The following is a 26848-nucleotide window of genomic DNA, read 5'->3' as shown; positions in this document are numbered from 1 at the left end:
CCCGTCCCGTCCCGGTGCGGCGGGCGCAGCGCGGGGACCCCGGCCCGGTATCGGTTCTGCTTTCGAGGGGAGGCGGCGGCGATGTCGCAGGGGCGGGAGCCACCTGCCCCGGGATTCCCCACCTGCCGCCGCCCCATAAGAGCCCGGTGGCGGCGCCGGTGGCGGCACAGACCGAGCTCCGATGGCTCCGCTCCGCCGCCTCTGCCTCTGGCTGCTCCTCGCTCTGCTGCCGCCGCCTCCCGCGGCACCGGCGCCGGCGCCGCTCCGCCGCCCGGACTGGGCCGCCTGCAGGGTCCTGTCCCGGGAGCTCTCGCGGCTGCTGGGGACCGTCAGAGAGCCGCACCCGGTGCTGGTGAGAGCGGGGGGCTCGGGAAGCACCGGGGGGCTCGGGAAGCACCGTGGCGCTCGGCCGGGGCACCGGGAGCTCGGCCGGGGGGAGCGGGGGACTCGAGAAGCACCGGGGGGTTCGGCGGGGGCACCGAAGGTCTCGGGAAGCACCGGGGAGCTCGGCCGAAGGCACCGGGGGTGCTCGGCGGGGGCACCGGGGGGCTCGGGAAGCAACGGGAGGTGCGGGGGCATCGCGGCGGGGGTGGGACCGGGAGTTCGGTGTCCCCCCGGGGGGGTACCGGGCGCGTGTGGACCGCACCGATCGCTGCTCCAGGAGGGGATGCAGCTGCTGGAGGAGGAACCCCAAAATTGGCCACCCCGGATCCGCTGCAGCGACGCCTGCGACCCCCTGACGCTGGAGAGCAACCACACGGTACCGGGGGCTGCGGGGGGCCCGGGGGGGCAGCCGGGGTCACCGAGGGGGCTGCGGGGGTCGGGGGGGGGGTCCCCAGGGATGCTGGGGGTTCGCTTGGGCATCCCAGGGGTGCTCGGGGATGACGCTGAGGGTGCCTGGGGGGTCCCGGGGTGTCCGGGGATGCTCTGGGGTTCGCCTGGGGGTCCCAAGGATGTACCCGGGGGGTCCCCAAAATGTCCTGGGGGATACACCTGGAGTGCCACGGGATGTGCTTTGGGGTTCCCAGATGTGTCCGGGGGGGGGGGGTCCAAGGGATTCTCTGGGGTTCCAGGGGTGCCCGGGGGTGCCCGGGGATGTTGTGGAATGCGTCTGGAGCTCCCAAGGATGCTGAGGATGTGCCTGGGGGTCCCGGAGGGGTCCCAGGGATGCTGGGGGATGCACTTGGGGGGTCTTGGGGGTGCTAAGGTTGCATTTGGAGGTCCCAGAGGGGTCCCAGCGATGCCGAGGGATGCGCCTGTGGCTCCCACGAGTGCTCGGGGGTCCCGGGATGCCGGTGGCGGTGTGGGGATGTCCCGGCAGGGTCCCGGACCCCCATCTCACCCCACCCCACTCCCCGCAGCGCTGCCTGCACCGGATCCGCCAGGCGCTCCAGCACTACCGGGACCTGCTGGGCTCCGACATCTTCCGGGACCAGCCCCAGCCCCAGCTGGAGACCACGATGGAGCAGCTGCTGCGCCACGTCCAGGTGAGGAACCGGGGGCTTGCAGGGGGCCCGGGGGAGCCGCGCCGGGCGCACAGGACCCCCTCAGCCCCGCCCTGACCGCGCTGTCTCCGCAGGACGGGCACGGCCGCCCCCCCCGGCACCCCCTGGCCCCCACCAAGGTCTGGGAGCAGCCGCTCCAGCGGCACCTGGCGCTGAAGCGGCTCCGCTCCTTCGCCGCCGTCATGAGCCGCGTCTTCAACCACAGCGCCCGCTGAGCGCCCCCGGACACCGCCCCCCCCCCCACTATTTATTGCCCCTCTCCGAGGGGTTTATTTATGATGCGCGACGTTCCCTTATTTATCTTTATTTATACGTTTCTAATAAAGGTCTGACGGAGACGAGCGAGCGGCTCCTGCGTGCGGCGGGGTGGGAAGGGGTTTATTTACAGCGAGGGGGTTGGGGAGGGGTCCCTGGAAGGGAAGGGACCGGGGAGGGGTCACTGGAAGGGAAGGGACCGGGGAGGGGTCACTGGAAGTCGCTGGCGTCGATGTGGAGCGGGGGGGAAGTCGGTGAAGAGGGAGGGGACGACGGGCAGGACCGACTCCTCGGGCTGCGGCAGGAACGGGTCGTGCTGGTCCAGGAGCGCGGCGCTGCCTGCGGGGGGGACAGGGCAGTGCCCAGGGGAACAACTCAGTGCACAAGGGACAGCTCAGTGCCCAGGGGACAGGGCAGTGCCGAGGGGGACAAAGCAGTGCACAAGGGACAGGGCAGTGCCCAGGGGAACAACTCAGTGCCCAAAGGGACAACTCAGTGCACAAGGGACAGCTCAGTGCCCAGGGGACAGGGCAGTGCCCAGGGGAACAACTCAGTGCCCAGAGGGACAACTCAGTGCACAAGGGACAGCTCAGTGCCCAGGGGACAGGGCAGTGCCGAGGGGGACAAAGCAGTGCACAAGGGACAGGGCAGTGCCCAGGGGACAGCTCAATGCCCAGAGGGACAAAGCAGCGCCCAGGGGGATAAAGCAGTGCCCAGGGGGACAGGGCAGTGCCCAGGGGACAGCTCAATGCCCAGGGGGACAGCTCAATGCCCAGGGGACAGCTCAGTGCCCAGGGGGACATCTCTGTCCCCTCCCCAGCCCCAACACTCACCGGGGCTCAGCTGGAAACTCTCCTCCAAGGTTGGCACCTCGTCTGGCATCAGCTCGGCCACTTCCAAGCCTGGCTCCAGCCCCTCCAGCGACTGCAGCAGCTTCTGCATGTCCTGGCCCCCCGGCAGCAGCTCCAGGTCCCTCAGCTCCAGTGGCAGTGTCCCCTGCTCCTCGGGGACCTGCGGTGGCTCCGCAGCCCCCGGCCGCAGCGTCCCCGAGTTCACAGCCGCTGTCCCCTGCTCCCCTGGCAGCACCTGCAGTGTCCCCAAGTCCCCAGAGCCCACCTGCAGCATCCTCAGCCCCCCAGGCAGCACCTGCACGGTCCCCACAGCCCCTGGTGCCACTTGCAGTGTCTGGTGGATGTTGGGGACCCCTGATGTCACCTGTGGTGGCTCCAGGCTTTGGGGCTGTGGTTGCAGCATCCCCAAGCCCGTGGGCTGCAGGGTCCCCGGGTTCATGGCCATCACCTGTGGTGTCCCCAGCCTACTGGCCACCCCCTGAGGGGTCCCCAGCTTCCCAGGGGTGACCTGCGGTGTCCCCAAGCTCTGGGGCTGTGGCAATGCCAGGCCACCAGCCTGCTGTGTCCCCTGCCCTCGGGGCTGCAGCTGCAGCATCTCCAGGTGCTCCGTGGCCCCCAACAGCTCCTCCTCTGTCTGCCGCTTGTTGGGCGGCCTGGAGGGAGAGACAACAGGGTTGGGGATTGGGGTCAGGGTCAGGGATCGGGGATCGAGATCGGGGATTGAGGTCAGGGTCAAGGATCGGGGTCAGGGATCAGGGATTGGGGTCAGGGTCAGGGATCAGGGATCGAGGTCGGGGATCGAGGTCAGGGATTGGGGTCAGGGATCAAGGTTGGAGATCAGGGTTGGGATCAGGGATCAGGGTCAGGCATTGGGGTCAGGGTCAGGGATCAGGGTCAGGGGTCAGGGATTGGGGTCGGGGTCAGGGGTCAGGGATTGGGGTCAGGGATCTCACAGGCTCCCGGAGGTGTCCCCACTTCCCCTCACCTGGAGGACACACGGATGAGGCGCCGGTTCAGGTATTTCTGCGACTCGCTCATGTTCCCTGGGGACAAAGAGGGGGGTCAGGGGGGTGGCAGGTGCTGCCCTGGCTCAGTCCCAGGCCGTGCCAGGCTATGCCAGGCCGTACCCTCCAGCCTCTGGCTGTAGAAGGGCCCGAAAGCCTCGTCCCGGGCGATGTTGGGGTACAGGAACTTGAGGGGGTTTTCTGGGTTCTTCTCCTCCATGCTCATGTGGTAGTCACGGATGATGTCAGGCAGCGCCAGCGACACCAGCTCCGAGGCCGTGTAGGGTTCCACGGCGTGGAAAGTGGGGGACCCTGCAGGGGGGACAGCGGGGGTCAGCTGGAGGGGTGACACCGCGTCCCACAGAAAGCCTTGCTGGAGACGGGAATTCAGCTTCACCATTCTCATCCATTTTTAAGCGAAATCTGAATTTATCCTCTTGCTCGCTAAACTTCAGGGGAGGGAGCTTTCTCTTCTTTGCCTTACAGCAAGGCACCGACCTTCTCGAAGGATCTGAACCTCCAGGGTGTCCCGGTGTAATCCCCCAGGACAAAACCTGCCTGCAACAGCCAGTCTGCCCCGTCCACACCACAGTCAGGCGTGATAAACCCCTCCACGGACTTGAGAAATCCCATCTCTCCAGAGGCTTTCACTGCTCCACTGCTGGCCAGCACAGCCAGGGGCTGCACCCCGGGCTCCCTGGGGGGGTCCTGGGCGAGGGGGGGGGGGGGGTCACTCACCTGTCTCGTGGTGCTCCACCCACGTGAAGGTGACGCCGCCGAGGACGCTCTCGCTGAAGCGCAGCAGGAACGTCCCCGTCCGCTTGGACTTGAGCAGCTTCTCCTCCTGCTTGCGGCTCACGAAGCCCAGGATGAGTCTGGGGGAGGCACCGTCAGCCCCTGTGGCACCCCCAGCCCCCTCCCCAGCCCCCCCCCCCCAGCCCCGCTCCTACCCATTCTTCCAGAGCTGCTTGAGGTGCTCCTGGAGCAGCCCCAGGATCCCGTCCAGCCAGGCCCAGAAGGAGAAACCGGCGCCTCCATCCTGTGGGAGAGGGGACATGGGGACATGGGGACAGGGAGGGACAGGGGGGACATGGGGAGACAGGGAGGGAGGGGGGCAACATGGGGACACAAAGGGATGGGGGGGACATGGAGGGACATGGAGGGGAGGGACAGGGGGGACATGGGGAGACGGACATGGGGGGACATGGGGGGACACAGAGGGACATGGAGGGACATGGAGGGACATGGGGGACAGGGGGGACAAGGGAGACATGGGGGGTGAGGCCATAGAAGACTGGTGGGACAGGACCCTGAGGGGAGAGGGCCATGGAGGGACAAGGGGGACAAGGGACAGGGCCATGGAGGGATGACAGGACAAGGCCACAGGGGGAACAGGGTCATGGAAGGACAGGGCCAGTCAGGGACTAACAAGACAGGGCCACAGAGGGGACAGGGCCATGGGGACAGAAGGGACAGGGCCATGGGGCCATGGGGACAGGACCTACTGACCTTTGAGAACTTGTGCCAGGCCACGGTGCTGTCCGGTGACGGCTTCGAGCCTTGAGGTGAGAGCAGGGTGAGGGGGGACAGTGCAGCCATGTCCCACGGTGTCCCCTCATGTCCCCCCGTGTCCCCCCGTGTCCCCGGCCTTACCCAAGAGTTTCTTGGCCAGCATCAGGAGGTTGTCCCGGCTGAGGCCCCGCTCGGCCACGCTCTGGAACTGCCAGCTCAGCACCTCAGCCAGCCGGGGCCACGGGGCCGGCGGCGGCGACGAGAAGAACTGCTGGGCCTGGGGGACACGGGGGGGACACGGGGGGACACGGGGTGAGCGGGGCCGGGGACATGGGGAGGGATGGGGACCGGGAGAGGGGACATGGGGAGGGATGGGGACAGGGACATGCACTGGAGCAGGAGATGGGAACAGTGGGAGGGGATGGGGAGACCAGGAGGGGACTGGGATAGGAGATGGGGACAGGAGAAGGGGACACGGACAGAGGGAGGGGACAGGGACATGCACTGGAGCAGGGGACAGGGATCAGACAGGAGGACAGGGACCAGGGGATGGGACAGGGATCAAGGGACAGGACAGGGACCAGGCAATGGGAATAAGTGGCAGAGGACGGGGTTTGAGGGATGGGGACAGGCACCAGGGCAGGGGACAGGGACCAAGGGACAGGGAAATGCATCAGGGGACAGGGACCAAGGACAGGCATCAAAGCAGGGGATGGGACAAGGACCAGGGACAAGGACATGAAGCAGAGCAGGGCACTGGGACCAAGGGACAGAGACCTGCACCTGGGATGGGGCAGGGACCGGGCCCGGAATTGGGGACAGGGGACAACCAGGACCAGGGACCCGGGACAGGACACCCGGACTGGGCGAGGGGCAGGGCTAGGGATGGGACAGGGAGCAGCACAGGGGGACACGAGGCAGGGGGTGGCAGGGCTGGGGGTGGCACAGGGCTCGCCTTGGGGTCAGAGCTGAGCATGTTGAACCAGAGGATGGAGGCCCAGGCGCTGGAGAACTGGTTGTTGTTGGAGATGATGACAAAGGGCAGCGTGGTGGTCTGGGGAGGGGACAGGGGTCAGGCTGGCTGTCCCCAGCCCCCCCCCCGGCCTCCCCAAGCCCCCCAGCGCCCCCAGCCCTCACCTCCAGCTCCAGCTCCAGCCCGCAGTAGGCGTAAGCCAGCGTGAAGGTGATGAGGTGCAGCTCCTCCGTCACGACCAGGGGACCCTGCGGGGAGGTGGCACCGCGGTCACCGCCCGGCACGACCCCCGTGCAGCCCCACCGACCCCCCTGCAGCCCCACCGACCCCCCTGCAGCCCCCCCGGCCCCCCTGAAGCCCCCCCCGGCCCCACGCCGTGCCCACCTCGCCGCTGGTGCCTTTGCCCTTGCCAGCCCTGCTGTCCTTCTGCTCCTTCAGCGTCTGTGGGGACGGCAGAGTCAGCCCAGGGCGGGGTCCTCACCCTGCTCCCCGCTCCTGGGGGGGGGATCTGGGGGTCTGGGGGGGTCCCTACGAGGTACTGGAAGTCGCAGACCAGCCCCTCCTGGGGACTGTCCCCGGCCAGGAGCGTTTTGCTGCTCGACGTCAGGATGTTGAACCTGCGGAACCTGCGGGGCACGGGCGGGAGCTGGGAGGGGGGGCCGGGACCCCCGGGAGGGCACGTGGGGGGGCCAGGACCCCCGTGGGGGGGGGGGGGGAGGCTGTGGGTGGGGGGCAGGAACCCCGGAGGAGCCGGGGGGTGGTTGGGACCCCTGGGACCCCCAACACCCCCTGCCCAGGGATGGCAGGTGGGGTTCAGGACCCCCCCAGGGATGGGAGGTGGGAGTCGGGACCCCCCCCCAGGAATGACAGGAGGGGTTCAGGACACCCCCGGGAGGGCAGGTGGGAGTCGGGACCCCCCCAGGGAGGGCAGGGGGGGTTCAGAACCCCCCAGGAATGACAGGAGGGGTTCAGGACACCCCCGGGAGGGCAGGGGGGGTTCAGGACCCCCCCAGGGATGGCAGAGGGGGTTCAGGACCCCCCCAGGGATGGCAGATGGAGGTCGGGACCCCCCCCCCAGGAAGGACAGGAGGGGTTCAGGACCCCCAGGAATGGCAGGTGGGAGTCGGGACCCCCCCCCCCCAGGGGTGGCAGGGGGAGTTTTAGGACACCCCAGGGTTGACGAGGGGGGGGTCAGGATCCTCCCAGGGGTGGCAGGGGGGGTTCAGGTCACCCCTCAGGGGCTGGGCTGGGGGGGTCAGGACCCCCGGGATGGGGGGGGGTCAGGACCCCCGGGGGGGTCGCAGCCCCGCTGCCGCCTCCGGCGCTCTCCCAGCTCTCACCCTCTGATGTTGGGCGGGTCCCTGCAAGAGACAAGGGGGGGTCAGGGCCAGGGGACCCCCGGGGGGGCAGGGGGGGCTCGGGGGGGTCCTGCAGCTGTGGTTGTATCAGTTAAAGGGATGAATAATTGAATTTAAGAAATTAATTCACTGCAATAAATGAAATAATTGAATTTAAAACATTAATTCAATGCAATAAATTAAGTAATTGAATTTAAGAAATGAAACAATTCAATGCAATAAATTAAATTATTAAATGTAAGAAAGTAAACAATTCAATGCAGTAAATGAAATAATTGAATTTAAGAAATTAATTCAATGCAATAAATTGAATTATTCAATGTAAGAAATGAAACAATTCAATGCGATAAATGAAATATTTGAATTTAAGACATTAATTCAATGCAATAAATTAAATAATTGAATTTAAGAAAGTAAACAATTCAATGCAATAAATTAAATTATTCAATGTAAGAAATGAAACAATTCAATGCAATAAATGAAATAATTGAATTTATGAAATTAATTCAATGCCATAAATGAAATAATTCAATTTAAGAAATTAATTCAATGCAATAAATGAAATAATTGAATTTAAGACATTCATTCAACGCCATAAATGAAATAATTGAATTTATGAAAGCAAACAATTCAATGCAATAAATGAAATAACTGAATTTAAGAAATTAATTCAATGCAATAAATGAAATAATTGAATTTAAGAAATTAATTCAATGCAATAAATTAAATTATTCAATGTAAGACATTCATTCAATGCCATAAATGAAATAATTGAATTTATGAAATTAATTCAATGCCATAAATGAAATAACTGAATTTAAGACATTCATTCAATGCGATAAATGAAATAATTGAATTTAAGACATTCATTCAATGCGATAAATGAAATAACTGAATTTAGGACATTCATTCAATGCCACAAATGCAATAACTGACTGCAGCGTGCCCCACTCCTTGGCGCGGTGCAGGTCCCACCTGTCGATGTGGATCTTGGCCTCCATGCGGTGGTTGCGGTCGTGCAGCCGCACCAGCAGGCGCGCGCGGCTCGAGAACTTGCCGGCGGTGCGGAGCACCAGCGGCCGCTTCCCGGCGTTGGGGGTGCTGGGCTGCTGCTCCACCACGAAGGCGCTGGGGAAAACGGGGAGGGGGAGTCAGGGCTGCCCCGAGACCCCCCCCCCACCCCGTGCTGCCCCCGCGTCTGAATAATCGTGGAGGGAAGCCAGGAGGGGCACGCGGGTTTAACTGCGGGTTTGGCACGGGACAACCCCAAAAACGGCCCTGTCCTAAATCCCAACGTTTGAGCGGTGTCCAAACACCTCCTGAATATCCAGAGATGGAAGGGACCCATCAGGATCATCGAGTCCAACTCCTGGCTTGGCGCAGGACAACCCCAAAAGTCTCCCCAGTCCTAAATCCCAACGTCTGAGTGGTGTCCAAACACCCCCTGAGCTATGGAATACCCAGAGATGGAAGGGACCCATCAAGAGTCCAACTCCTGGTTTAGCATGGGACAACCCCAAAAGTCTCCCCAGTCCTAAATCCCAATGTTTGAGCGGTGTCCAAACACCTCCTGAATATCCAGAGATGGAAGGGACCCATCAGGATCATCGAGTCCAACTCCTGGCTTGGCACAGGACAACCCCAAAAAGTCTCCCCAGTCCTAAATCCTGACGTTTGAGTGGTGTCCAAACACCTCCTGAATATCCAGAGATGGAAGGGACCCATCAGGATCACAGAATCACGGAATAATGAGTTTGGAAGAGACCTCTAAGATCATCGAGTCCAACTCCTGGCCTGGCACAGGACAACCCCAAAACCTGCCCAGTCCCCACATCACAACACCCAAGAGCATTGAGGGCCTGACAGCGTTGTCCAAACAGTCCCTGACCCCTGGAATTATGGAATATCCTGAGTTGGAAGGGACCTACAGGGATCAAAGCCCAGCTCCACGCTCAAGACACCCCAAAACCCCACCCTGTCCCTGAGAGCCTTCTCCAAATGCTCCTTGAGGTGGGAAGGGGCCCACAGCAATCTTTCAGTCCCAGGACACCCCCAAAAATCCTAAATCCCAGCACCTGAGGGCATTGTCCAACCTCTCCCTGACCTCTTGGATCACCCAGGGCTGGAAGGGACCCATTGGGATCAAAGTCCAGCCCAGCACAGGACACCACAAAGTTTCCCCCAAATCCCTGCGAGCATTGCCCGGGCCCTCCCTGACCTCCTGAATTACACAACACCCAGAGCTGCAAGGCACCCACCAGGATCCCTGACCCCAGCTCCAGGCCCTGCACAGACACCCCAAAACCCCACCCCGTGCCTGGGAGCGTTGTCCAAACCCTCCCGGAGCTCTGACAACCTCGGGACCGTCACCATTCCCTGGGAGAGCTGCCCCAGCGCTCAACCACCCTCGGGGGAAGATTTTTTTTGGTTTTTTTTTTCCCTGATCTCCACCCTCGAACCCTCCTGGCACGGCTCCAGCCGCTCCGACCCCGCCCCACACCTCTTGAGCAGGTGCGTGAGCTGCTCCTGCAGCCGCTGCTCCAGCAGGGGCGTCTCTGCCACCAGCGGGTCCCTGGCGTAGGTCACCTTTTGTCGCAGGTCGCCCAGCGCCCGCAGCAGCTGCCGCAGCTGGAACAGCCCCTGGCCCAGCTCCGTGAACCTGCGGGCGTCAGGCAGCTCAGAGGGGTCCGGCTGCAGCCCCCCCCGAGCCCCCCGAGCCCCCCGGCCCTACCAGGTCTCCAGCGGGCGCAGGTTGGTGTCGCCGGGGCCCCCCAGGCACAGGCGCTGCTGCCGCGCCCGCCAGCACCCCAACTCCTGCTGCAGCAGCTCCTGCAGGGTCTCGCTGCGCCCCAAGAGCTGCTGCATCTGAGCCAGCACCTCCTGGGGGGAGACGTGGCTCTGAGGGGGGTGCTCAGGGTGGGCACGGCCCCCCCCCCCCCAAAACGCAGCCGAGCCCCTCTCACCCGCCGCTGCAGGTCCAGGTTCTGCAGTTTGTCCTGGAGGGATTTGAGCTCCTGGATGTACTCGGGGTCTTCATTCCTCTCCTCACCTGCGGGCAGGGGAGAGGGCTCAGGGTTTTGGGGGGGGGCGCGGGGCAGTGCCCACCCCCCCATCTCCCCGGCGTGGGGCTCACCTGGCTGGTAGTGCACCTTGTAGCAGAAGTCAAAGGCATCCTGCAAATCCTCCAGGTGCCTGAAGGCTCGATCGGCTTCCTGCGGGCACAGCGGGGTCAGGAGGGGCCGGGCAGCCCCCGGGGGGCTCGGCGGGGGTCGCGGGGGGGTTACCTGCAGGGCCCTGTGGAAGTCGCCCAAGCGCTGCTGGATCTGCTGCTCCCGGTCGCTCTCCGGGGCTGGGCTGGGCGTGGGGGCCGAACCCCCCTGGGGAGGGAGACACGGGGTGTGGGAGCGGCCGCGGGACCCCCGGGGGGTGTGTGTTGGGGGGGGGACACAGCCCTGCCCTACCTGCCCCCCCGCCTGCCCCAGGCGCAGGATCCGCCGCTCCTCCTGCAGCAGGTTGGCCACCAGGTTGGCGAATCTCTCCGGCGTCTCCTCGAACTCGGCCTGCGGAGGGGCTTGGCGGGGTCAGCGCGGCGCGGAGACCCCTCCCCATCGCGCTCCCCCCCGCCCCGAAGCGCACCTGGAGGTCGCGGTGGGCCTTGCGCAGGTTGTGCTTCAGCATGAAATCCTCGCGGTCCGAGCCCAGGCTGCCCAGGCGCTCTCCCAGTAGCACCAGTAAGGAGTGGAACAGCATCCGGGCGTGCGAGCAGAGCGGCTCCGCCGCCTGGCGCCTGCGGGCAGCGCGGGCTCAGCGCGGGCACGACCCTGCCCGTGCCCCCCGGTGCCGCCCCCAGCCCCGGATCCCCCCCGCTCCCCGTTACCAGTTCTGGCTCTCGATCCAGGCGGCCAAGGACTGCCGCACGGCCATGGGCAGCGCCGAGCCCGCGTACAGCTGGTGCACCTGCTCCAGGTAAGTGTTGGCCAAGCTCTGCACCTCCTGCCACTGCGCCATGCTGGGGGGACAGCGGGTCAGGGGCGTCCCGAGGAGCCCCCGGCCACGGCAGGACCGGAGGACGAGAAACACCTGCGTGTGCCGCCCAGGTGGGCACCTCTGCCCCCCACGTACCTGCCTGCAGCACAGGACCCCGGGGGTCCCTCTGCTCCTGCTCGGTCCCGGGTGGTCCCGAGGGTCCCCTCGCCCCTGCTCGGTCCCTGGAGTCCCTCTGCTCCTGTTCGGTCCTAGGTGGTCCTGGGGATTCCCTCACCCCTGCTCGGTCCTAGGTGGTCCCGAGGGTCCCTCTGCTCCTGCTCGGTTCCAGGGGTCCCTCTGCTCCTCCTCGGTTCTGGGTGGTCCCGGGGGTCCCCTCGCCCCTGCTCGGTCCCTGGGGTTCTTCTGCTCCTGCTCGGTCCTGGGTGGCCCCGGGGGTCCCTCTGCTCTGGTTCTGGGTGGCCCCGGGGGTCCCTCTGCTCTGGTTCTGGGTGGTCCCGGGGGTCCCTCTGCTCTGGTTCTGGGTGGTCCCGGGGGTCCCTCTGCTCTGGTTCTGGGTGGTCCCGGGGGTCCCTCTGCTCTGCCTCAGCCCCGGCAGCTCCCGCTGGGGTGGCCGCGGAGCGGCAGCCGCGTCCTGCGGTGCGAGCAGGGGGTGAGCCGAGGGGGGGTTCCCCACCCGGGGCGGGGGGCACACGCACAGAACGCCCACAGCAGGGCCCCCAGCACCCCTTGTGCATCACCCCAGCCCCCTCCTCAGAGGCCCCCCTAGACCGGACCCCCATGGAACCCCTCGGGCACCCCCAGTAGGATGAGTGCCCCCGAACGCCCCCCGCCACAGCGGGACAGCCCTCCAAGGGACGCTTTGTGTGGCCCAGCCGGGGTCCCCTGCCTGTGCCCCCCTCCTGCGGGCTCCCCCGGGCTCCAGAACCGGCCATGTCCCCCCGGTGTCCCCCCGGGACCCCTGACCCACCTCCGCCGCCGCCGGAGCAGGAAGGCGGGCTGGCCACGCCCCCTCTCCGTTCTGCTCGGTGATTGGCGGAGAGCGGCGCCGAGGCCACGCCCCCGCGAGCGGCGGCTTCGGGCCGGTTTGTTCATTTCCCCAAATTTACGTCACACGGGGCGGGGCGGTGTGGGCGGAGTTAACGCTGGGGCGTGGCCATGGGGGCGGGGTTAGCGGGAACCGGGGGAGGGAACGGCGGCGGCTCGGGATGGGCGGGGGGACAGGGACAGACACAGAGGGGACCGGGACTGGCCATGGGGACAAGGGCGGGCCGTAAGGACAGGGACAGAGACATGGGGACAGGGGGACAGGGGGATGGGGACAGCCTGGGGACAGTGACAGAGCCATGGGGACAGGGGGACAGGGGGATGGGGACAGAGCCATGGGGACAGGGGGATGGGGACAGTCTGGGGACAGGGACAGAGCCATGGGGACAGGCTGCAAGGACGGGGACAGAGCTATAGGGACAGGTTATAGGAACAGGGATAGAGCCCTGGGAACAGAGCCATGGGGACAGGGAGAGGCCAAGGTGACAGGGACAGAGCCATGGGGACAGCAGGATGAGCTATGGGGACAGGCCATGGGGATGGGAACAAACCATGGGGACAGGAGTGACAGAGCCATGGGGACAGGGGCAGAGCTTTGGGGACAGTGACAAGCTGTGGGGACGGGTACAGAGTCAGGGAGACAGGGAGAAACTGCAGGGGTGGGGACAGGGTCAGGGCTGTGGGGAGAGGGACACAGAGCCCTGGGGACAGGGACAGGCTGGAGGGAGAGAGGGAAAGAGGGACAAGGGACAAGGCAGTGTGGCCACTGGGACTGACTGGCTGTGGGGACAGAGCTGGGGCTATAGGGACAGGGACAGGCATTGGGGATGGGACAGAGCCACAGCTGGACAGGGACAGGCCCAGCCCCGCTGCCACCACGTGGCTCAGGCCACCACGTGGCCAAGGTCCGGGTGCCCCGGGACAGGGTGACCCCGCATCAATCCGTCCCCAGCTGCCCCAAACAACGACCCGGCACCGCCTGCCACATGCGGCCTTTATTCAGACGATGACCACGGCGCCGCTGTGGGCAGTGGGCACCGGCGAGGGCTCCCCGGCCGAGGTGAAGTACCTGATGAGCGCCCGCACGCCGGCCTTGAGCCCCGGCTGCAGCCCCAGCTGCACCCCCATGGCCACGGGGCCCCCCAGGCCCCCGGTGAGCGCGGCCAGCCCGGTGTAGCCCAGGTCCTCGGCGGCCTCCAGCGCCCGCGTGGACGCCTTGGCCTCGCAGCCCTGGAAGGCGAAGTAGACGCTGGTGCCCAGGTTGTAGAAGATGCTGACTCCTGGCACCCACTCCAGCACCTGGTGGGCTTCCTGCTCCCCCACCGGGCTGCAGGCGTCCTTGTCCTCCCGCCGGCGCCGCACGGCGCCGCGGCACGGCCGGACCCCCGGGAATTCCCGGCCGCCCTGGCCCAAGGGCTCCGTGCCGGGCGCGGGGGTCCGGAGCTGGGCGGGATCCACACAGGCAGAGCCCCCCGGCCGTGCCAGGCTGAGGAGCAGCAGGGCCAGCGGCCGTGGGGCCGGAGCGCCCGGTACCCACGCCAGCCCCCGCAGCAGCGCCGCGGCCGTGGGGGTCCCCAGCTCCCGCGCCAGCTCCAGCGCCTCGGCCTCGGCCTGGGGGGCACAGCCGGCCCCGCGCAGCGCCAGGGCCATGGCGGCACGGGCCAGGCCGCGGGGCAGCGGCGGCAGCCGGGAGAAGCCGGGCAGGGTGTCGGGGCGAAGGGTCTGGCACGGGACCCCCGGCGCCCGCGGCGGGATGGGCTCTGCCAGCCCCTCCAGCTCGGCCAGCAGCGCCCGGTCACCGGCAGCCAGCCCTGGGGTGACGACGGACACAGCCATGGCACGGCCGAGGATGAGCAGCGGGAGGAAGAGCAGAACTCGGGGCATGGTGGCAGCTCCAGGAGGGTCTGTGGAGGTGGGAGAAGGACAGAGCCCCGTCAGAGCCCCGTGGCCGCAGCCCCCCGCGACTCCCCCGTGCCCCGGCTCACCCGCTCGCCGCTGTCCCCTGCCCTGTCCGGCCGCTGCGGCCGCGCCGGCCCCGTGACCCCTTTATAGCCGTTGTTATCAGGGAGTTGCGACACGTCCGACGCACGGACAGGGACCGGGCACTCCCTGAGGCCAGGGCAGCTCGAGCCCCCAGCCCCCCTGCAGACCCACACACACCCAAGAAGGCCAAAAGTCACTTTTATTTATTTAGGCCCTGTCCAGGTTTAAAAAGTTTTAGGAAAAAAAAAAAACCAAACCCAACAGCTGAGGAAAAAGAAGGAATTTGGGGTAAAACGGAGATGGTGACACCAGGGGAAGTGGGGGAAGGTGGAGAACCTGGTTGCTTATGTAGCGTTTAAAAATAGCATCAAAATCTGCAGAAGAAAATCTGCAGAAACCCCAGAAAACCTGTAGAAACCCCAGAAAAACTGCAGAAATCCAATAAAGTCTGCAAAAATCCTAGAAAACAGCACAAGGCCTGGGCACAGGCAGGGTATGAGAAGCCACTCAGTCCTCCTCCTCTTCCTCTTCCACGCAGCGGATGCGCTTCCGCCGCCCCCGGGGCTGTGGATCCTCCTCCTCCTCCTCATCTTCCTCGGAGCGGGGAGCTGGGGGGGCCAGCCTGGTGCCTGTGGATGGAGGGAGAAGGGAGAGGGCTGAGCCCCCCAGGGATGTGGTAAAAGGGACAAGGACAGGACAACCCCGAGCCAGCAGTGCCCCTGGTGACACCCAGAGCCCCCTCAGCCCCCAGGAGTGAGCAGAGGGGCTGAACCCACCTGAGCTCCCACCATCCTCATCCTCGTCCTCGCTGGCGAGCTCCCGGCGCCTCTTGGTGCGTGGCTGCACCGGGCTGGGGACGGGGACAGGGACGGGCTCCTCGCTGCAGAGGATGGCACAGCTCAGCCCCACATGGTGGGGGGCCACATCCCCTCCCCAGGCAGGGAGAAGACCCCCCACCCCAAACCAGGACCCCACAAACTGAGAAGGGGACTCCGCTCTCACCTCTCCGAGTCTGATCCCAGCCCCGCCGGCAGCGGCTCTGCTGAGGAGCACAAGGAGGGGGGCTCAGAGCCAGCCCCACACCTGGGGGTCCCACACCCCCAGCCCCACCCCGCACCTGGAGCCGGGTCCTGGGGGCACCCGGGTGGCTCTGACACCTCCTGGGGGGACCCTGAGGGGCCACGGTGGGCGATGGAGGCGGCCGCGCGCCGGAGCTGCTGCGGGGTGAGGGCAGCCGGGATGCGCCAGAAGGATTCCTGGGAAGAGAGGGGGGACATTGCAGGGCCGTGCTGGGAGCCAGGGGCTGGGGACAGGGAAGGGGACAGGGATGGATGGGGACAGGGACCTCACCTGCTCGCTGGCGGGGGGCCGCAGCCCCAGCTGCCGCAGCAGGCTCCGGAAGCGCCGGTCCTCCATGGCATCCTCGTTCTCCTCCGTCAGCGGCACCAGCGGCACCGGGTGGGACACGCCTGGGCCGGGAGCGCCGTCAGCGAGCCCCCGACCCCGCAGCCCCCCCCCCCAGCTGACCCCCACCCCGCTCACCGTCCTCCTCGCGGTCCCCCGCCGCCCTCCGCAGGCAGTTCTCCAGCCACCGCAGGGGCCCGGCCAGCCCTGGGGACAGCAGGAGGTGACACAGGATCCGGCCCCACGGCCAAGCCCAGCTCGGGGTTTGCAGCCCCTCGCTCACCTTCCCGATGCAGGCGCTGCGCCAGGTCCTGCCCAGCCCCTTCCTGGGGCACCCAGTGCTCCTCCATGCGGCCTTCCTCTGCTTCATCCTCATCCTCCTCTTCCTCCTCCTCGCTGTCCTCATCATCTCCTGAGCTGTCCTGGGCTGGCATGGCCGGGACACCTGTGGCAGCCTGTGGGAGCCAGCAGTGTTTGGGTGCCCAGGATGGGGACAGGCCACGTTTGGGTGCCCCCAGGGTGGGACAGCACCCCAAGGGCACAGCCCAGCATCCTCCAGCCCCCTGTACCTGCCCGGGACCGGGGCCGTGGCTCTTCCTCCGGCGTTTCTTGTACAGCTCCTTGCGTTCGGCCACCAGCCCCAGCCCCAGCAGCTTCTCCACCACGCGAGCCCGCGAGCGCCGCGCCGTCAGGTGCTTCATGATGTTCCCCAGGACGTCTGTGGGGAGGAGGGTCAGGGTGGGGGGGCTACAGGGGGATTTTTGGGGTCTGCCCCCCGTGTCCAGCTCACCGTCCGAGCCGTGGAACTCCTCAAAGAGCCGCGTCAGCTCCTCCTCCTGCTCCTGCGTCCACAGCACGATGCGGGTGCCCTTCCTGGGGGGTGGGAAACAGCTGTGGGTCCCTGCCCTGGGGGAAGGTGAGTCCCTGCCCTGTCCCCAGGGGTCCCTGCCCTGTCCCCGGGGGTCCCTGACCCACCTCTCCCGCGGGAAGTCCTTGGCACTGCTGGCCAGCCCCATCCGCACCAGCTGCTTCACCACCTGCTTCCGCGTCCGCCCGGGCGTCGGGAGATGGGCCAGGATGGCAGCAATGATGTCCCCACCTGTGGGACAGAAAGGATGCAGGGACAGAGCCCCTGCCACCCCTCGGGGGTCCTGCTGAGACCCCAGAAACCCCCAGTACCTTCCACCTCCTTGTACTTCCAGTACAGCTCCCGCAGCTCCTGCTCCTCCTGAGGGGTCCAGGGGGGCACCCGGCTCCGGGTGGTCCTGGGGAGGGGAGGGAAGGGAGGTGAGGGGAGGGGAGGAGGGAGTGGCAGCCCCCTCCCCGGCCCCACTCACCCCTCTCCCTCCTGCAGGGAGCCGTAGCCTTTGGTCATCTCACAGACGATGGCCGGGCTCTTCCAGAAGAGCAGCTCCACAAAAGCCTTTTTGTTGGTGGCCGCCAGCGCAAAGAACTTGCCCAGAATGAACTTGGCCAAGGTCACCAACTCCTGGGGACAGCAGGAGGGAGAGAGGGGTTGGAGGACACCAGGGACAGAGAGTGGGGGTGGGGGACACTGGGGACAAAAAGTAGGGCTGGAGGACACTGGGGACAGAGAGTGGGGCTGAGGGAAATTTGGAATACAGAGGAGGGCTGGGGAACACCAGGGATGGACAGAGGGGCTGAGGGATGTGAGCACAAAGAGTGAGGCTGGGGGACACCAGGGACTGAGCAGGGCTGGAGGACAGCAGGGATGGAGAGTGGGGCTGGGGCCTGCGCAGAGCAGGGCTGGGAGATTCTGGGGACTCGGTGGGGACAGAGGGAGAGCTGGGCGCTGCTGGGGACTGACTGGGGCTGGGGGCTGCAGGGACAGAGCAAGGCTGGGAGATTCTGGGGACTCGGTGGGGCTGGGAGATGCTGGGGACTGAGCGGGGCTGGGGGCTCCAGGGACAGAGCAAGGCTGAGAGATTCTGGGGACTTGGTGGGGCTGGGAGATGCTGGGGACTGACTGGGGCTGGGGGCTGCAGGGACAGAGCAGGGCTGGGGGCTCCAGGGACAGAGCAAGGCTGGGAGATGCTGGGGACTGAGCGGGGCTGGGGGCTGCAGGGACAGAGCAGGGCTAGGGGCTCCAGGGACAGAGCAAGGCTGGGAGATGCTGGGGAATCGGGGGGCTGGGAGATGCTGGGGACTGACTGGGGCTGGGGGCTGCAGGGACAGATCCCTCCCTGGGGGGGGCTCAAAGCCGTGTCTGACCTGGTGCGCGGCGGCCGCGGGGTCGCTGAGCAGGCGGTGGAAGAGGGCGAAGAGGGAGAGCTGGAAGAGCAGGGGCTCCATGTGCAGGTCGCGGGCCAGGCGGTGCAGCAGGCGCGCGGCGCAGTGGTTGGTGTGGGCGCTGTTCCGCGCGTACCCCCGCAGCAGCAGCACCAGCGCCCGCACCACGGGGGCACAGGCGAACCTGCCCGGCAGCGCCGTCAGTGCGGCCGCCCCGCAGCGGGACCCCCCCCCCCCCGACCCTCCCCAAACCCTTCTCACCGCTTCAGGTAGTCGAGGAAGTTGAATTCCTTCTCCGACACCTGCAGGGTCTGCTCCTCTTCTTCCTCGTCCTCCTCTTCCTCTTCCTCCGGCTCTTCGGGCTCGGCGGGTGCGTTCCCTGCGGTGGGATGTGCTGAGGGTCTGCAGCGCCATGGCCCAAAGTTTTCCCACTTCCCAGGGTCGCAGGTGGGGACTCACTGGGCAGGGGAGCGACGAGGATCTCCCGAAGCAGCTGCGTCTCCTCGGGCGGCCCCACGTCCGCGGATCCAAACACATCCCCTTCGGGCCAGACCTCCCTGGGGACAGTGGGGACAGGCTGGCACCGTGTCCCCACGCCCCGGGCACGAGATGGGCATCACGGTGTTGGTACCTGGCTGAGCGCAGCAGCTGCAGGGCCTGGGGCACGCGGGAATCCCGCAGGCACTCCTGGATCCGCAGCACAGCCTCCGCGCGCTGCTCCTCCACCGGCGTCTCCGAGGCGGCGTCGAAGGGCACCATGTCCTCGGGGAGGGGCACCTCGCCCTGGGGCAGGACAGGGTTACCCTGTGCCCCACCAGCACCCCCAGAACCCCCCGTGGGGCCAGAGCCTTCCCTGGTACCTCCAGGCAGGCCTGGACCTGCGGGGCCAATCCTTCCCACAGCTGCTCCAGCTCCGCGGCGCTGGGCGGGGCGGGGGCCTCAGGCACATGAGGCTTCTTCTTCTTCTTCCTCCGCACACGTTTGCTCTGGGGGGCAAGGACGGGGTCAGGAGGGGCTGCCCGACCCCCAGGGACCCCCAAGGCAGGGCAGCCACACCCCACCTGCACCACGAGGTTGGCACGGCCGCGGCAGAAGCGCTCCAGCATGCGGAGGAAGAGGTGGGCCGTCTCCACCAGGTCCCGCAGGAAGCTGCGCGGCTGCTTGGTCTCGTCGAACTTGCGGAAGAGCGTGAGGAAGAGCTCCCGGTATTCCATCAGGTAGAAGATGTTGCCTGGGGAGGAGGGTTGGCAGTGGGACGGGGTGGGTCAGGGACACCCCAGGCACGGGCAGAGGGACGGAGGGACTCACTCTTGATGACCTGGCTGCTGTCCCGCACCGCCTGCTCCGGCGAGCGATCCATCTCCTGCACCGTCCGCAGCAGCTCCTGGTACGCCTTCAGGGCCAAGTGCATCCTGGGCATGGCAGTGGGGGGGTCACAGGTGCCATGGGGGGTTCCCAGGTACCCCAGGAGTCCCAAATGCCCAAGGGGGTCTCAGGCAACACAGAGTCCCAGGTGTCCAGGGGTTCCTGGGTTCCCAGGGTATTCCAGCCACCAGGGAGGTCATAGGTGACCAGGGGGGTCCCAGGTGTCCAAGGGGTCCCAGGCACCAGGGGATCCCAAGTAGCTGGGGGTTCCAGACACCCAAGGGGTGTCCCAGGTATCCAAGGGGTCCCAGGCACTGGGGGTATCCCAGGTACTGTGGGAGTCCCATGGTCCCAGACACCATGGGGAGCCTCAAGTACTCAAGGAGAACCCCAGGTACTGGGATTCGCCACCAAAGGGTGTCCCAGGTGCCCTGGGGCATCCCAGCTGCTCACCTGTGGGCCCAGGTTGTCGCCTCCTTCTTGTCCATCAGTGCCATCTCGTAATAGGTGGTGAGGTTCTGCTCGATGAAGTGGAAGGCTCGGACCCCCACGGTCTCGGACACCAGCTCGGGCCGGAAGCCGTGGAGCCGGTTGAAGGCCATGAAGAAGGCGGTGGCCCACAGGTAATAGGTCTCATCGTGCTGCTGAGCCTTCTCCCGCACCAGCTGGTCCTGGGGGCGACCGGGGGGTCTCAGAGGGGGTCCCACAGCCTGAAGAGGGGATCCCGGCCCTCCCAGCCCCTCACCTTGACCAGCAGCATCAGGCGGTTGTAGCAGCCCTCCAGGAAGTCCTGGCAGAAGTGGCGCAGGAAGAGCCGGACGTTGCGGGCGGAGCGGCGCGAGGGCTCGGCCTCGGGGGCGGCCTGGCGGCGCCGGGGCAGCCGCCGGGGCTCCTTGCCCAGGTCGTGGGTGTAGCTCTTCAGCTGCAGCACATGGAGTGCCAGATTTATCCCTGTGGCATTGTCCTGGTGCCCCCTGCCACATCCCATCCCAATGCCCCCTGCTGCCTCCGTGCCACCCACCGTGTCCCCATTCCAGTGCCCCACACCGCGTCCCTGTTCCTGCGACCCCACCACAGCCCTGGTTCTGTGCTCCACATCCCATCTTCCAATCCTGTGTCCTACCTATGTTCCCGTCCCTGTGCCACCCACCCACATTCCCATCTCAATGACCTCTGCCACATCCTCGTCCCAGTGTCCCCCCACCATGTACCTGGCCCCATGCCCCTACTGTGTTCCTGTCCTAATAGCACCCTCTACATCCCTGGCCCTGGGTCCCTGTGCCCCCTGCCCAGCCCCATGCCCCCCAACCACATCCCTGTCCCTGTAACCCCCACCATGTCCTTGTCCCTGTGCCCACTGCCACCTCTGGTTATGTGACCCCCACCACACCCCCATACCTGTACCCCCCCACCTACATCCCAGTGCCACCTGCCACATCCTTGGCCCCATGCCCCACACCATATCTTTATCCTCGTGTCCCACCCACGTTCCTGTTCCCCTACCCCTTACCGTGTCCCCAGCCCTGTGCCCCCACCATGTCCCCAGCCCCATGCCCCTCACCACATTCCTGCACCTCCCACCACGTCCTTGTCCCTCCACCCTGTGCCACATCCCCAGCACCACGTTCCACACACGTCCCTGTCCCCCTGCCACGTCCCCAGCCCTGAGCCCTTGCCCCACACTCACGTTGTGCAGCCCTTTGTGGAACACCACGTCCCGGTCCCCGATGGACTTGACGCCCTGCAGGACGTAGGAGCCACCAAAGCGGGAATGCCTGGCAGGGAACAGGGGCTGAGTGATGCTGTCCCCACCTCGGGGGTCCCATCCCTGCCACGGGGGTGCCCCCTCCTCACCTGGATGGGCGCTGCCGTGCCCGGGTTCTCTTCTCTGCCAGCTCTCTCTGCCTCAAGGTCTCCAGCTCCTGCATGTCCTCCCTGTGCTCGGCCCCTGCTGTCCCCTGTCCCAGCGCCGCCAGCTCCTCTGGGCTCTGCCAGCAGCTCTGTCAGCACTGTGGGGGCTCTGGGTGGGGGGGGTCCCTGCCCTGCCACTCCTGCCCCAGCTCACCTGGTCACGGAACATGAGGGAGATGATCTCCAGGACGTGCAGAGCCCACTGCTGCTCCACCTGGGCGCTGGCCAGGAATTTGAGCAGGTCGTCCATCCCGCTGATGTGCAGCGCCCACAGCACCCGGTCGTGCACGCTGGCGTCACCGTCCACACCCTGCTGGGGATGGTGGCGTGGTGTCAGGGTCCCCGTGGAGCCACTGAGGCCCCAGATCTGTCAGGGAGCCAGGGAAGGGCCCTGTCTCGGTACCTGCTCCTCCGTGGGGTCTGGGGGCACGTGCAGCACGTTGCGCACCAGCAGCAGGATCCTCTCGATCAGCAGTGTGTCCTCCTCCTGCCGCTGCTCCCAATCCTGGGGGGACACAGCTGTCAGGGCCCCCCACAGCCCCCTGGGGGTCCCTGGCAGGGAGGGACCCCACAGCCCTGTGGGACAACAGACCCCACAGCCCCTGAGGGACCCCCAGCAGGTACAGACCCCACAGCCCCTGAGGGACCCCCAGCAGGGACAGACCCCACAGCCCCTGAGGGACCCCAGCAGGGACAGACCCCACAGCCCCTGAGGGACCCCAGCAGAGATGGACTCAGCAGAGACTCCTGGCAAAGACAGACCCTGCAGCCTCCTTGGGACCCTTGACGGGGTCAGACAGACCCCGCAGCCCCTGAGAGATCCTCGGCAAGGACAGATCCCACAGCCCCCAGGGACCCGTGGCAGGGATGGACCCTGGAGCCCCCTGGTAATTCCAAGACCCTGCAGCCCCCACAGGAACCCCCAGCAGGAACAGAGCCTGCAGCCCCCTGAGGATCCCACCCACAGCCCCCCGAGGACAGGGCACTCACCAGCTGCAGGAGGTTGTAGAGCTTCTCACTGAGCACCACAAACACCTTCTCGCTGGCAAAAGCCTGCAGAGACCCCACGTGAGCACGGGAATGTGGGCAAAGCCCCTCGCCCACAGCACGTCCCTGGGCAGACTCACCTCCTTGTAGGCCTGCAGGTAGGACAGCACCTGGAGGAAGTGGTGGCGGGAGGTGGCATCTGCTGGCACCTTCCCAAAGCAGAGCAGGGCGGGCTGCGTCAGGTTCACCATCAACCTGTGAGGGAGTAGAGGCGTGTGAGGGACCCCTGCCCAGCAAGGAGCCCCCCACAGGGCCACCCCAGGCCACAACCCTGCCCCCCGATACCTGATGACAGCATCGAAGAGCACTTTTTCCTGGGGGTACTGCACCAGGATGGGCAGGAGGTCGTTCTGCAGGATTTGGGCTGCCCCCAGCTGCTGCCGCACGTCCCGGCTCTCATCCTCGTGGCGCAGGTACCGGATCAGGTCCTTGACGCTCTCTGGGGACACGGGGCCATCAGTCCCCGCCATCCCCGGCCGCCCCACCCCTCAATCCCCCCGGTGCCCACCTACCCAGGCAGTCGGGCTCCCGGTGGTACACGTCGCCCTCCAGGTAGCCCAGGGCACTGCAGGTGGCCAGGAGCTCGCAGTTCATCATGTACCAGTCCATGCAGCGCGGGGCTGCACACGGGACCAGCACCGGGGGCCACCTGGGGGCCGCTGTCAGCACTGGGTACCCCCGGGCTGGAGTTCTCCCACCCGTTCTGGGCTCCCCCGGTACAGGCCCACCTGCTGGTCCCGGTCCCCAGATCCTGGGGCACCCTCCGGTCCCAGTCTCCCCAACACCGACAAACCTCCCAGGCCCGGTCCCGCCCGGTACCGGACCCCACCGATGCCACAGCAACGCCCAGGCTCCGTTACCGCCTCGATCCCAGCGCACCTCCCAGTCTCGGTCCACCCCGATACCGGCGCACCCCAAGCCCCGGTTCCTCCGATTCCATAACACCCTTCCAATTTGGGCTCCTCCCCAGCCACGGATCCCAGTCGGCCCCGCTGCCTTCTCGATCCCGGAGCATTCCTGACCCCCTCCTCGCCCGATCTCGGATCTCAGCCCCCAGTTTCCCCTGGACACCCTCCCCCCCGATCCCGGAGCACTCCCCGGGCCCGCCGATCCCGGAACACCCTCCAGAGCCCGCAGCACCCGGAGGTCCCGGTTCCCCCGATCCCGTATCAACCCCCCCGTTCCGATCCCCTCCGATCCCGAAACACCCCCCTGGTTTCGGTGACCACGGATGACTCCCAGTCCCCGGTCCCGGGCGGTCCTGGGACACTCCCCGCCCCCGGACCCTCCGATCCCGGTCTCCCCCGGTGCCGGGCCCCGTCCCGCTCACCGCCGCCCCGTCCCCGCCGCCCTCACGGCCGCGCTCCCGGTCCCGGCGCGGGGGCGGCGTTACACAACCGCCCCAGTTCCCGCGGGCCGAGGCCCCGCCCCGCCCGCACCCTTCAAGCGGCAACCCGCACTGAGCACCCCGGTGCTCCCCCTGGTGCCCCCCCCTCCTCCGCACAACCCCCGCCGTCCACCACCGGCACAAACCGGCGGCTCGGTGCCCCGGGGTGCCCCCAATCCCCCTGCCGTCGCCCCCCGGCCCGCGGCGTTGAGGGGTGGAAGACGGGAGGGGCTCATTGCGGGGAAGACACGCGGTGGCGGCGTTGCCCTTTTAAGAACGGCGCTGGCTGGGCGGAGCCTGCCCCGGGCGCGGGAACGGCCGGCACCTCCCGCCACCCGCCGAGCGGGCTCCGGTGTCCCCCCCCCCACACAGCTCGGTCCCTCCCGGTTCCCGGCGCCGGGCACGGCCGCGAGCGGTTACCAAAATAAAAGAGCAGGTTTAATTCACCGAACACAGAAGTCCCGCCGCGGCGGGGCGGGGCGGCCCCAGCCCGGTACGGGCAGCCCCGGGCAGCCCAGTGGCCGGTTCCCGGCAGCGGGGCCCCGCCGCCGCCCGCCCGCCGCGCCGCGCCGCACACACACGCACCACACGCACCGCGGCGGCCCCGTCACAGCAAAGCAGCGGCGGGCGCGGGGCCGCGCCCCGGGACGGGCCCCGTCACAGCCCCTGCGTCTTCAGCTCCAGCGGCTCTGCCGGCGGCTCGGGCGGCGGCTCGGCGGCGGCGGCGACGGCGACGGCGGCGGTGACGGCGGTGGGGGCGGGCGGCTCTCCCTTGAGGGCGGCCAGGCGCTCGGCCAGGCTGCGTGGCCGCGGGCACAGCGCGAACTCGTACAGCACCGCGCCCAGCGCCGCGCCCAGCAGCGGGCCCGCCCAGTACACCTGCGGGGGGGCGGCGTGGGCACCGGCATCGGGGGACCCCCGGCCCCCCGCCCTTCGGGGCACGGCGCCCACCCCGCTGACGCTCGGGCGCCAGCCCAGTCGGGGCTCACCGTTTCCCGGTGAGCGGGGGACGGCCGCGTGTGCCCCTCCCCGGGATATCGGGGGGCAGGACTCGTCTCCCGCTCCCCGGGATATCGGGGGGTACCCAGCACCCTGGGGTGCTGCTGTCACCGTGGTGACACCGGCAGCCGCCCGCCTTCGGTGGGGACACAGCGGCTGGGGAGGGACCGGGGGGGGCCCGGGGCGGGTTTTTTGGGGGTCCCCGCGTCCCCCCCACTTACCCAGTGGTTGGCGAAGTTGCGGGTGATGACGGCGGGGGCGAAGGAGCGAGCGGGGTTCATGCTGGCGCCCGTGTAGTGGATCTGTGGGGGGATGGGGCAGTGGGGGGCTGGACAACTGCCCCCCACCCCCTTCCCAACCCCCGGGGTCCCAGCACGAGGGTCCCCGCGGCCGCCCTTACCCCGAAGAGGTGGCCGAGGGCGAGGGAGAAGCCGACGGGCACGGCGGCCATGGCCGGGCGCCCGTCGTGACGGTCATCGAAGCTGGCGAAGACGCAGAGGACGAACTGGGCGGTCAGGAGCAGCTCCACCACCGTGCCCTGGCCCGGGCCCACGCCGGGGTGCAGCTGCGCGGGGAGAGGGCTCAGCACCCCGAAAAGTTGCTCCCCCATTCCCCCCAGCACCGCAAACCCTCCCTTGTTATCCTTCCACACCCCAAAACCCCACTGTACCACAAACCCCCCTCATCCTCAAACTCCTCCGGGACGCCCAGCCCCCAATACTGTCCCCCATCAATCCAAACCCCAGAACATCTTCTGGACCCCCCGATCCACCATCAGACCCCTCAAACACCTCTGAACCGCAGAACCCCCATTACAGCCCCATGGTATCCCTAAACACCTCCTGGACCACCCCCACCCCAATTCCCCCAAACCCCTCATCCCCCCATTACCGCCCCATGGTAACCCAGATCCCAAAACAATCCCTGCATTCCCCCAATCCTTCCAAATCCCCAAAGCACCTCAGACCCCCAAACACCTCCTGGAGCCCTCAATCCCCCCAAACCCTCATTCCAGCCCCCACCCCATGGTGCCCCAGCCCTGCAGACACACCCAGCCCCCCGATCCCCCCCGTGCCCCTGCTCACCGCGCTGAGGCCGAGGGTGCCGCGGACGGGGCCCGGGGTCACCCCGTAGAGCACCCCGGCGCCGGCCAGCATGCCCAGCACCTGGGCCAGCAGGTAGCCCAGGGCACGGGGCAGGGAGAGCTGCGAGGCCATCAGGAAGGCCAGCGTGATGGCCGGGTTGACGTGGCCCCCGCTGACATGGCCCAGCGCCTGCACCAGGGTGGTCTGGGCCAGCCCGAAGGCCAGGGCGGACCCCACGACGCTGGGGGGGCCCGGGGCCCAGCGCAGGGAGGCCCCCAGCCCCAGCAGGGCATAGAGGAGGCTGCCCAGGAACTCGGCCAGGACGGCCCTCCAGAAGGCGGACGAGCGCAGCTCCCGCATGGCCTGGCCCCGCTGCCCTCCACGGCCCCGCTCCCCTCCCCGGGGGCCGCCCGCGCCCACCTTTATAAGGCCCCCCCGGGCCGGCCCCGGGGGTGGGATCCCACCTCCGCCACCCCCCGTTAACCGCTTCGCCGCCCGGGGCACGGGACCGGTGACACGCGGCGAGGAACTCCCCCCGAGCCCCCCGCGCAGCCCCGCACCCCCCGATAGTGGGGATCCCCCCAGAGCTGCGCCGCCCCCATCCCTGGGGTTGCCTGGGGAGGGGGGGGCTGTGACCCACTGGTGCCGTCAGTGGGGTTTAGGGGGGTTTAAGGGACCGCCTTGCTCGGGGCCAGCACTGACACACCTCCCACACCCCCCCCCCCCAAAATGTTTTGGGGACACTTTGGGGCAACCACCGCTGGGAGCCGCCCCCACCCCGCGGGAGGGGCCCTGGGTGGGCCCCCCCAGGACCAGCCCCGCTGGGGGCCGCGGGGTGTCCCCCCCCCCCCGGTGCTGTTGTCTGCGGGAGGGTTTATTCAGCCCGGCTTAGCGGGCGCTGAGTCCCCGGCCGGGGGGATTAGGGCTC

At 67.1% G+C, this 26848-nt stretch overlaps 5 protein-coding genes across 10 annotated transcripts; 1 reads left to right on the top strand and 4 right to left on the bottom strand.

The window, feature by feature from the left end:
• Nucleotides 1-181: 181 nt before the first annotated feature.
• Nucleotides 182-1720, top strand: IL23A (interleukin 23 subunit alpha). The gene is made up of 4 exons (XM_054004606.1): nucleotides 182-352; nucleotides 662-760; nucleotides 1362-1487; nucleotides 1580-1720. The coding sequence occupies exons 1-4, from the start codon at nucleotides 182-184 to the stop codon at nucleotides 1718-1720; spliced, it is 537 nt and encodes a 178-aa protein (XP_053860581.1).
• A 73-nt stretch (nucleotides 1721-1793) lies between these two features.
• On the bottom strand, nucleotides 1794-12141 carry STAT2 (signal transducer and activator of transcription 2). Its single transcript, XM_054004721.1, has 23 exons — nucleotides 11581-12141; nucleotides 11336-11467; nucleotides 11095-11245; nucleotides 10920-11018; nucleotides 10743-10835; nucleotides 10592-10670; nucleotides 10422-10507; nucleotides 10190-10338; nucleotides 9959-10117; nucleotides 8434-8586; nucleotides 7441-7461; nucleotides 6633-6726; nucleotides 6485-6541; nucleotides 6265-6348; nucleotides 6083-6181; nucleotides 5269-5404; nucleotides 5125-5174; nucleotides 4566-4654; nucleotides 4354-4490; nucleotides 3739-3927; nucleotides 3597-3654; nucleotides 2594-3264; nucleotides 1794-2099 (listed from the first exon to the last, which is right to left on the bottom strand). Exons 2-23 carry the CDS (start codon nucleotides 11464-11466, stop codon nucleotides 1942-1944), a joined length of 2943 nt encoding a protein of 980 aa, XP_053860696.1. The 5' UTR covers nucleotide 11467; nucleotides 11581-12141; the 3' UTR covers nucleotides 1794-1941.
• Nucleotides 12142-13469: 1328 nt separating this feature from the next.
• On the bottom strand, nucleotides 13470-14663 carry APOF (apolipoprotein F; the record flags this gene model as incomplete). Its single annotated transcript, XM_054004605.1, is given in 3 exon segments — nucleotides 13470-14393; nucleotides 14475-14519; nucleotides 14522-14663. Coding segments are annotated over 3 exon segments (1092 nt in total), but the record flags the coding sequence as incomplete, so codon positions are not given.
• TIMELESS (timeless circadian regulator) lies at nucleotides 14658-23823 on the bottom strand. Of its 6 annotated transcripts, none has more exons than XM_054004712.1 (30): nucleotides 23780-23823; nucleotides 22962-23098; nucleotides 22735-22888; nucleotides 22530-22644; nucleotides 22393-22455; nucleotides 21806-21907; nucleotides 21557-21715; nucleotides 21346-21479; nucleotides 21179-21266; nucleotides 20237-20413; nucleotides 19945-20162; nucleotides 19435-19538; nucleotides 19188-19357; nucleotides 18987-19112; nucleotides 18758-18909; nucleotides 18586-18683; nucleotides 18388-18505; nucleotides 18109-18310; nucleotides 17214-17365; nucleotides 17056-17141; nucleotides 16852-16975; nucleotides 16667-16749; nucleotides 16446-16594; nucleotides 16160-16331; nucleotides 16015-16083; nucleotides 15823-15941; nucleotides 15590-15728; nucleotides 15475-15514; nucleotides 15249-15352; nucleotides 14658-15101 (listed from the first exon to the last, which is right to left on the bottom strand). In XM_054004712.1, the coding sequence occupies exons 2-30, from the start codon at nucleotides 23056-23058 to the stop codon at nucleotides 14980-14982; spliced, it is 3636 nt and encodes a 1211-aa protein (XP_053860687.1). In that variant the 5' UTR covers nucleotides 23059-23098; nucleotides 23780-23823; the 3' UTR covers nucleotides 14658-14979. The 6 variants fall into 6 exon arrangements, with proteins under 6 accessions (XP_053860687.1, XP_053860689.1, XP_053860688.1 ...); XM_054004714.1 differs by having other exon boundaries at nucleotides 22962-23069; nucleotides 23780-23817; XM_054004713.1 differs by lacking the exon at nucleotides 23780-23823 and adding an exon at nucleotides 23178-23508.
• Nucleotides 23824-24460: 637 nt separating this feature from the next.
• Nucleotides 24461-26425, bottom strand: LOC128822889 (lens fiber major intrinsic protein). The gene is made up of 4 exons (XM_054004762.1): nucleotides 25921-26425; nucleotides 25236-25400; nucleotides 25057-25137; nucleotides 24461-24715 (listed from the first exon to the last, which is right to left on the bottom strand). The coding sequence occupies exons 1-4, from the start codon at nucleotides 26278-26280 to the stop codon at nucleotides 24494-24496; spliced, it is 828 nt and encodes a 275-aa protein (XP_053860737.1). The 5' UTR covers nucleotides 26281-26425; the 3' UTR covers nucleotides 24461-24493.
• Between the last annotated feature and the right edge of the window lie 423 nt (nucleotides 26426-26848).

This window comes from Vidua macroura, unplaced genomic scaffold (genome assembly GCF_024509145.1).
Source record: "Vidua macroura isolate BioBank_ID:100142 unplaced genomic scaffold, ASM2450914v1 whyUn_scaffold_107, whole genome shotgun sequence".
Lineage (NCBI taxonomy): Eukaryota > Metazoa > Chordata > Aves > Passeriformes > Viduidae > Vidua > Vidua macroura.
This window is presented reverse-complemented; position numbering and strand designations above follow the sequence as displayed.

Coding starts and splice junctions, on each gene's coding strand:
- IL23A (XM_054004606.1), top strand. CDS start 182: ATGGCTCCGCTCCGCCGCCTCTGCCTCTGGCTGCTCCTCGCTCTGCTG. Junction 353..661: donor GAGAGCCGCACCCGGTGCTG/GTGAGAGCGGGG, acceptor TCGCTGCTCCAG/GAGGGGATGCAGCTGCTGGA. Junction 1,488..1,579: donor AGCTGCTGCGCCACGTCCAG/GTGAGGAACCGG, acceptor CTGTCTCCGCAG/GACGGGCACGGCCGCCCCCC.
- STAT2 (XM_054004721.1), bottom strand. CDS start 11,466: ATGGCGCAGTGGCAGGAGGTGCAGAGCTTGGCCAACACTTACCTGGAG. Junction 5,175..5,268: donor GCTGGCCAAGAAACTCTTGG/GTAAGGCCGGGG, acceptor TCTCACCTCAAG/GCTCGAAGCCGTCACCGGAC. Junction 3,265..3,596: donor CTCATCCGTGTGTCCTCCAG/GTGAGGGGAAGT, acceptor CTCTCCCTCCAG/GCCGCCCAACAAGCGGCAGA.
- TIMELESS (XM_054004712.1), bottom strand. CDS start 23,058: ATGGACTGGTACATGATGAACTGCGAGCTCCTGGCCACCTGCAGTGCC. Junction 22,889..22,961: donor CCGGGAGCCCGACTGCCTGG/GTAGGTGGGCAC, acceptor CCGTGTCCCCAG/AGAGCGTCAAGGACCTGATC. Junction 16,595..16,666: donor GGAGTTCCACGGCTCGGACG/GTGAGCTGGACA, acceptor TCCTCCCCACAG/ACGTCCTGGGGAACATCATG.
- LOC128822889 (XM_054004762.1), bottom strand. CDS start 26,280: ATGCGGGAGCTGCGCTCGTCCGCCTTCTGGAGGGCCGTCCTGGCCGAG. Junction 25,401..25,920: donor GCACCCTCGGCCTCAGCGCG/GTGAGCAGGGGC, acceptor CTCCCCGCGCAG/CTGCACCCCGGCGTGGGCCC. Junction 25,138..25,235: donor CCCTCGGCCACCTCTTCGGG/GTAAGGGCGGCC, acceptor ATCCCCCCACAG/ATCCACTACACGGGCGCCAG.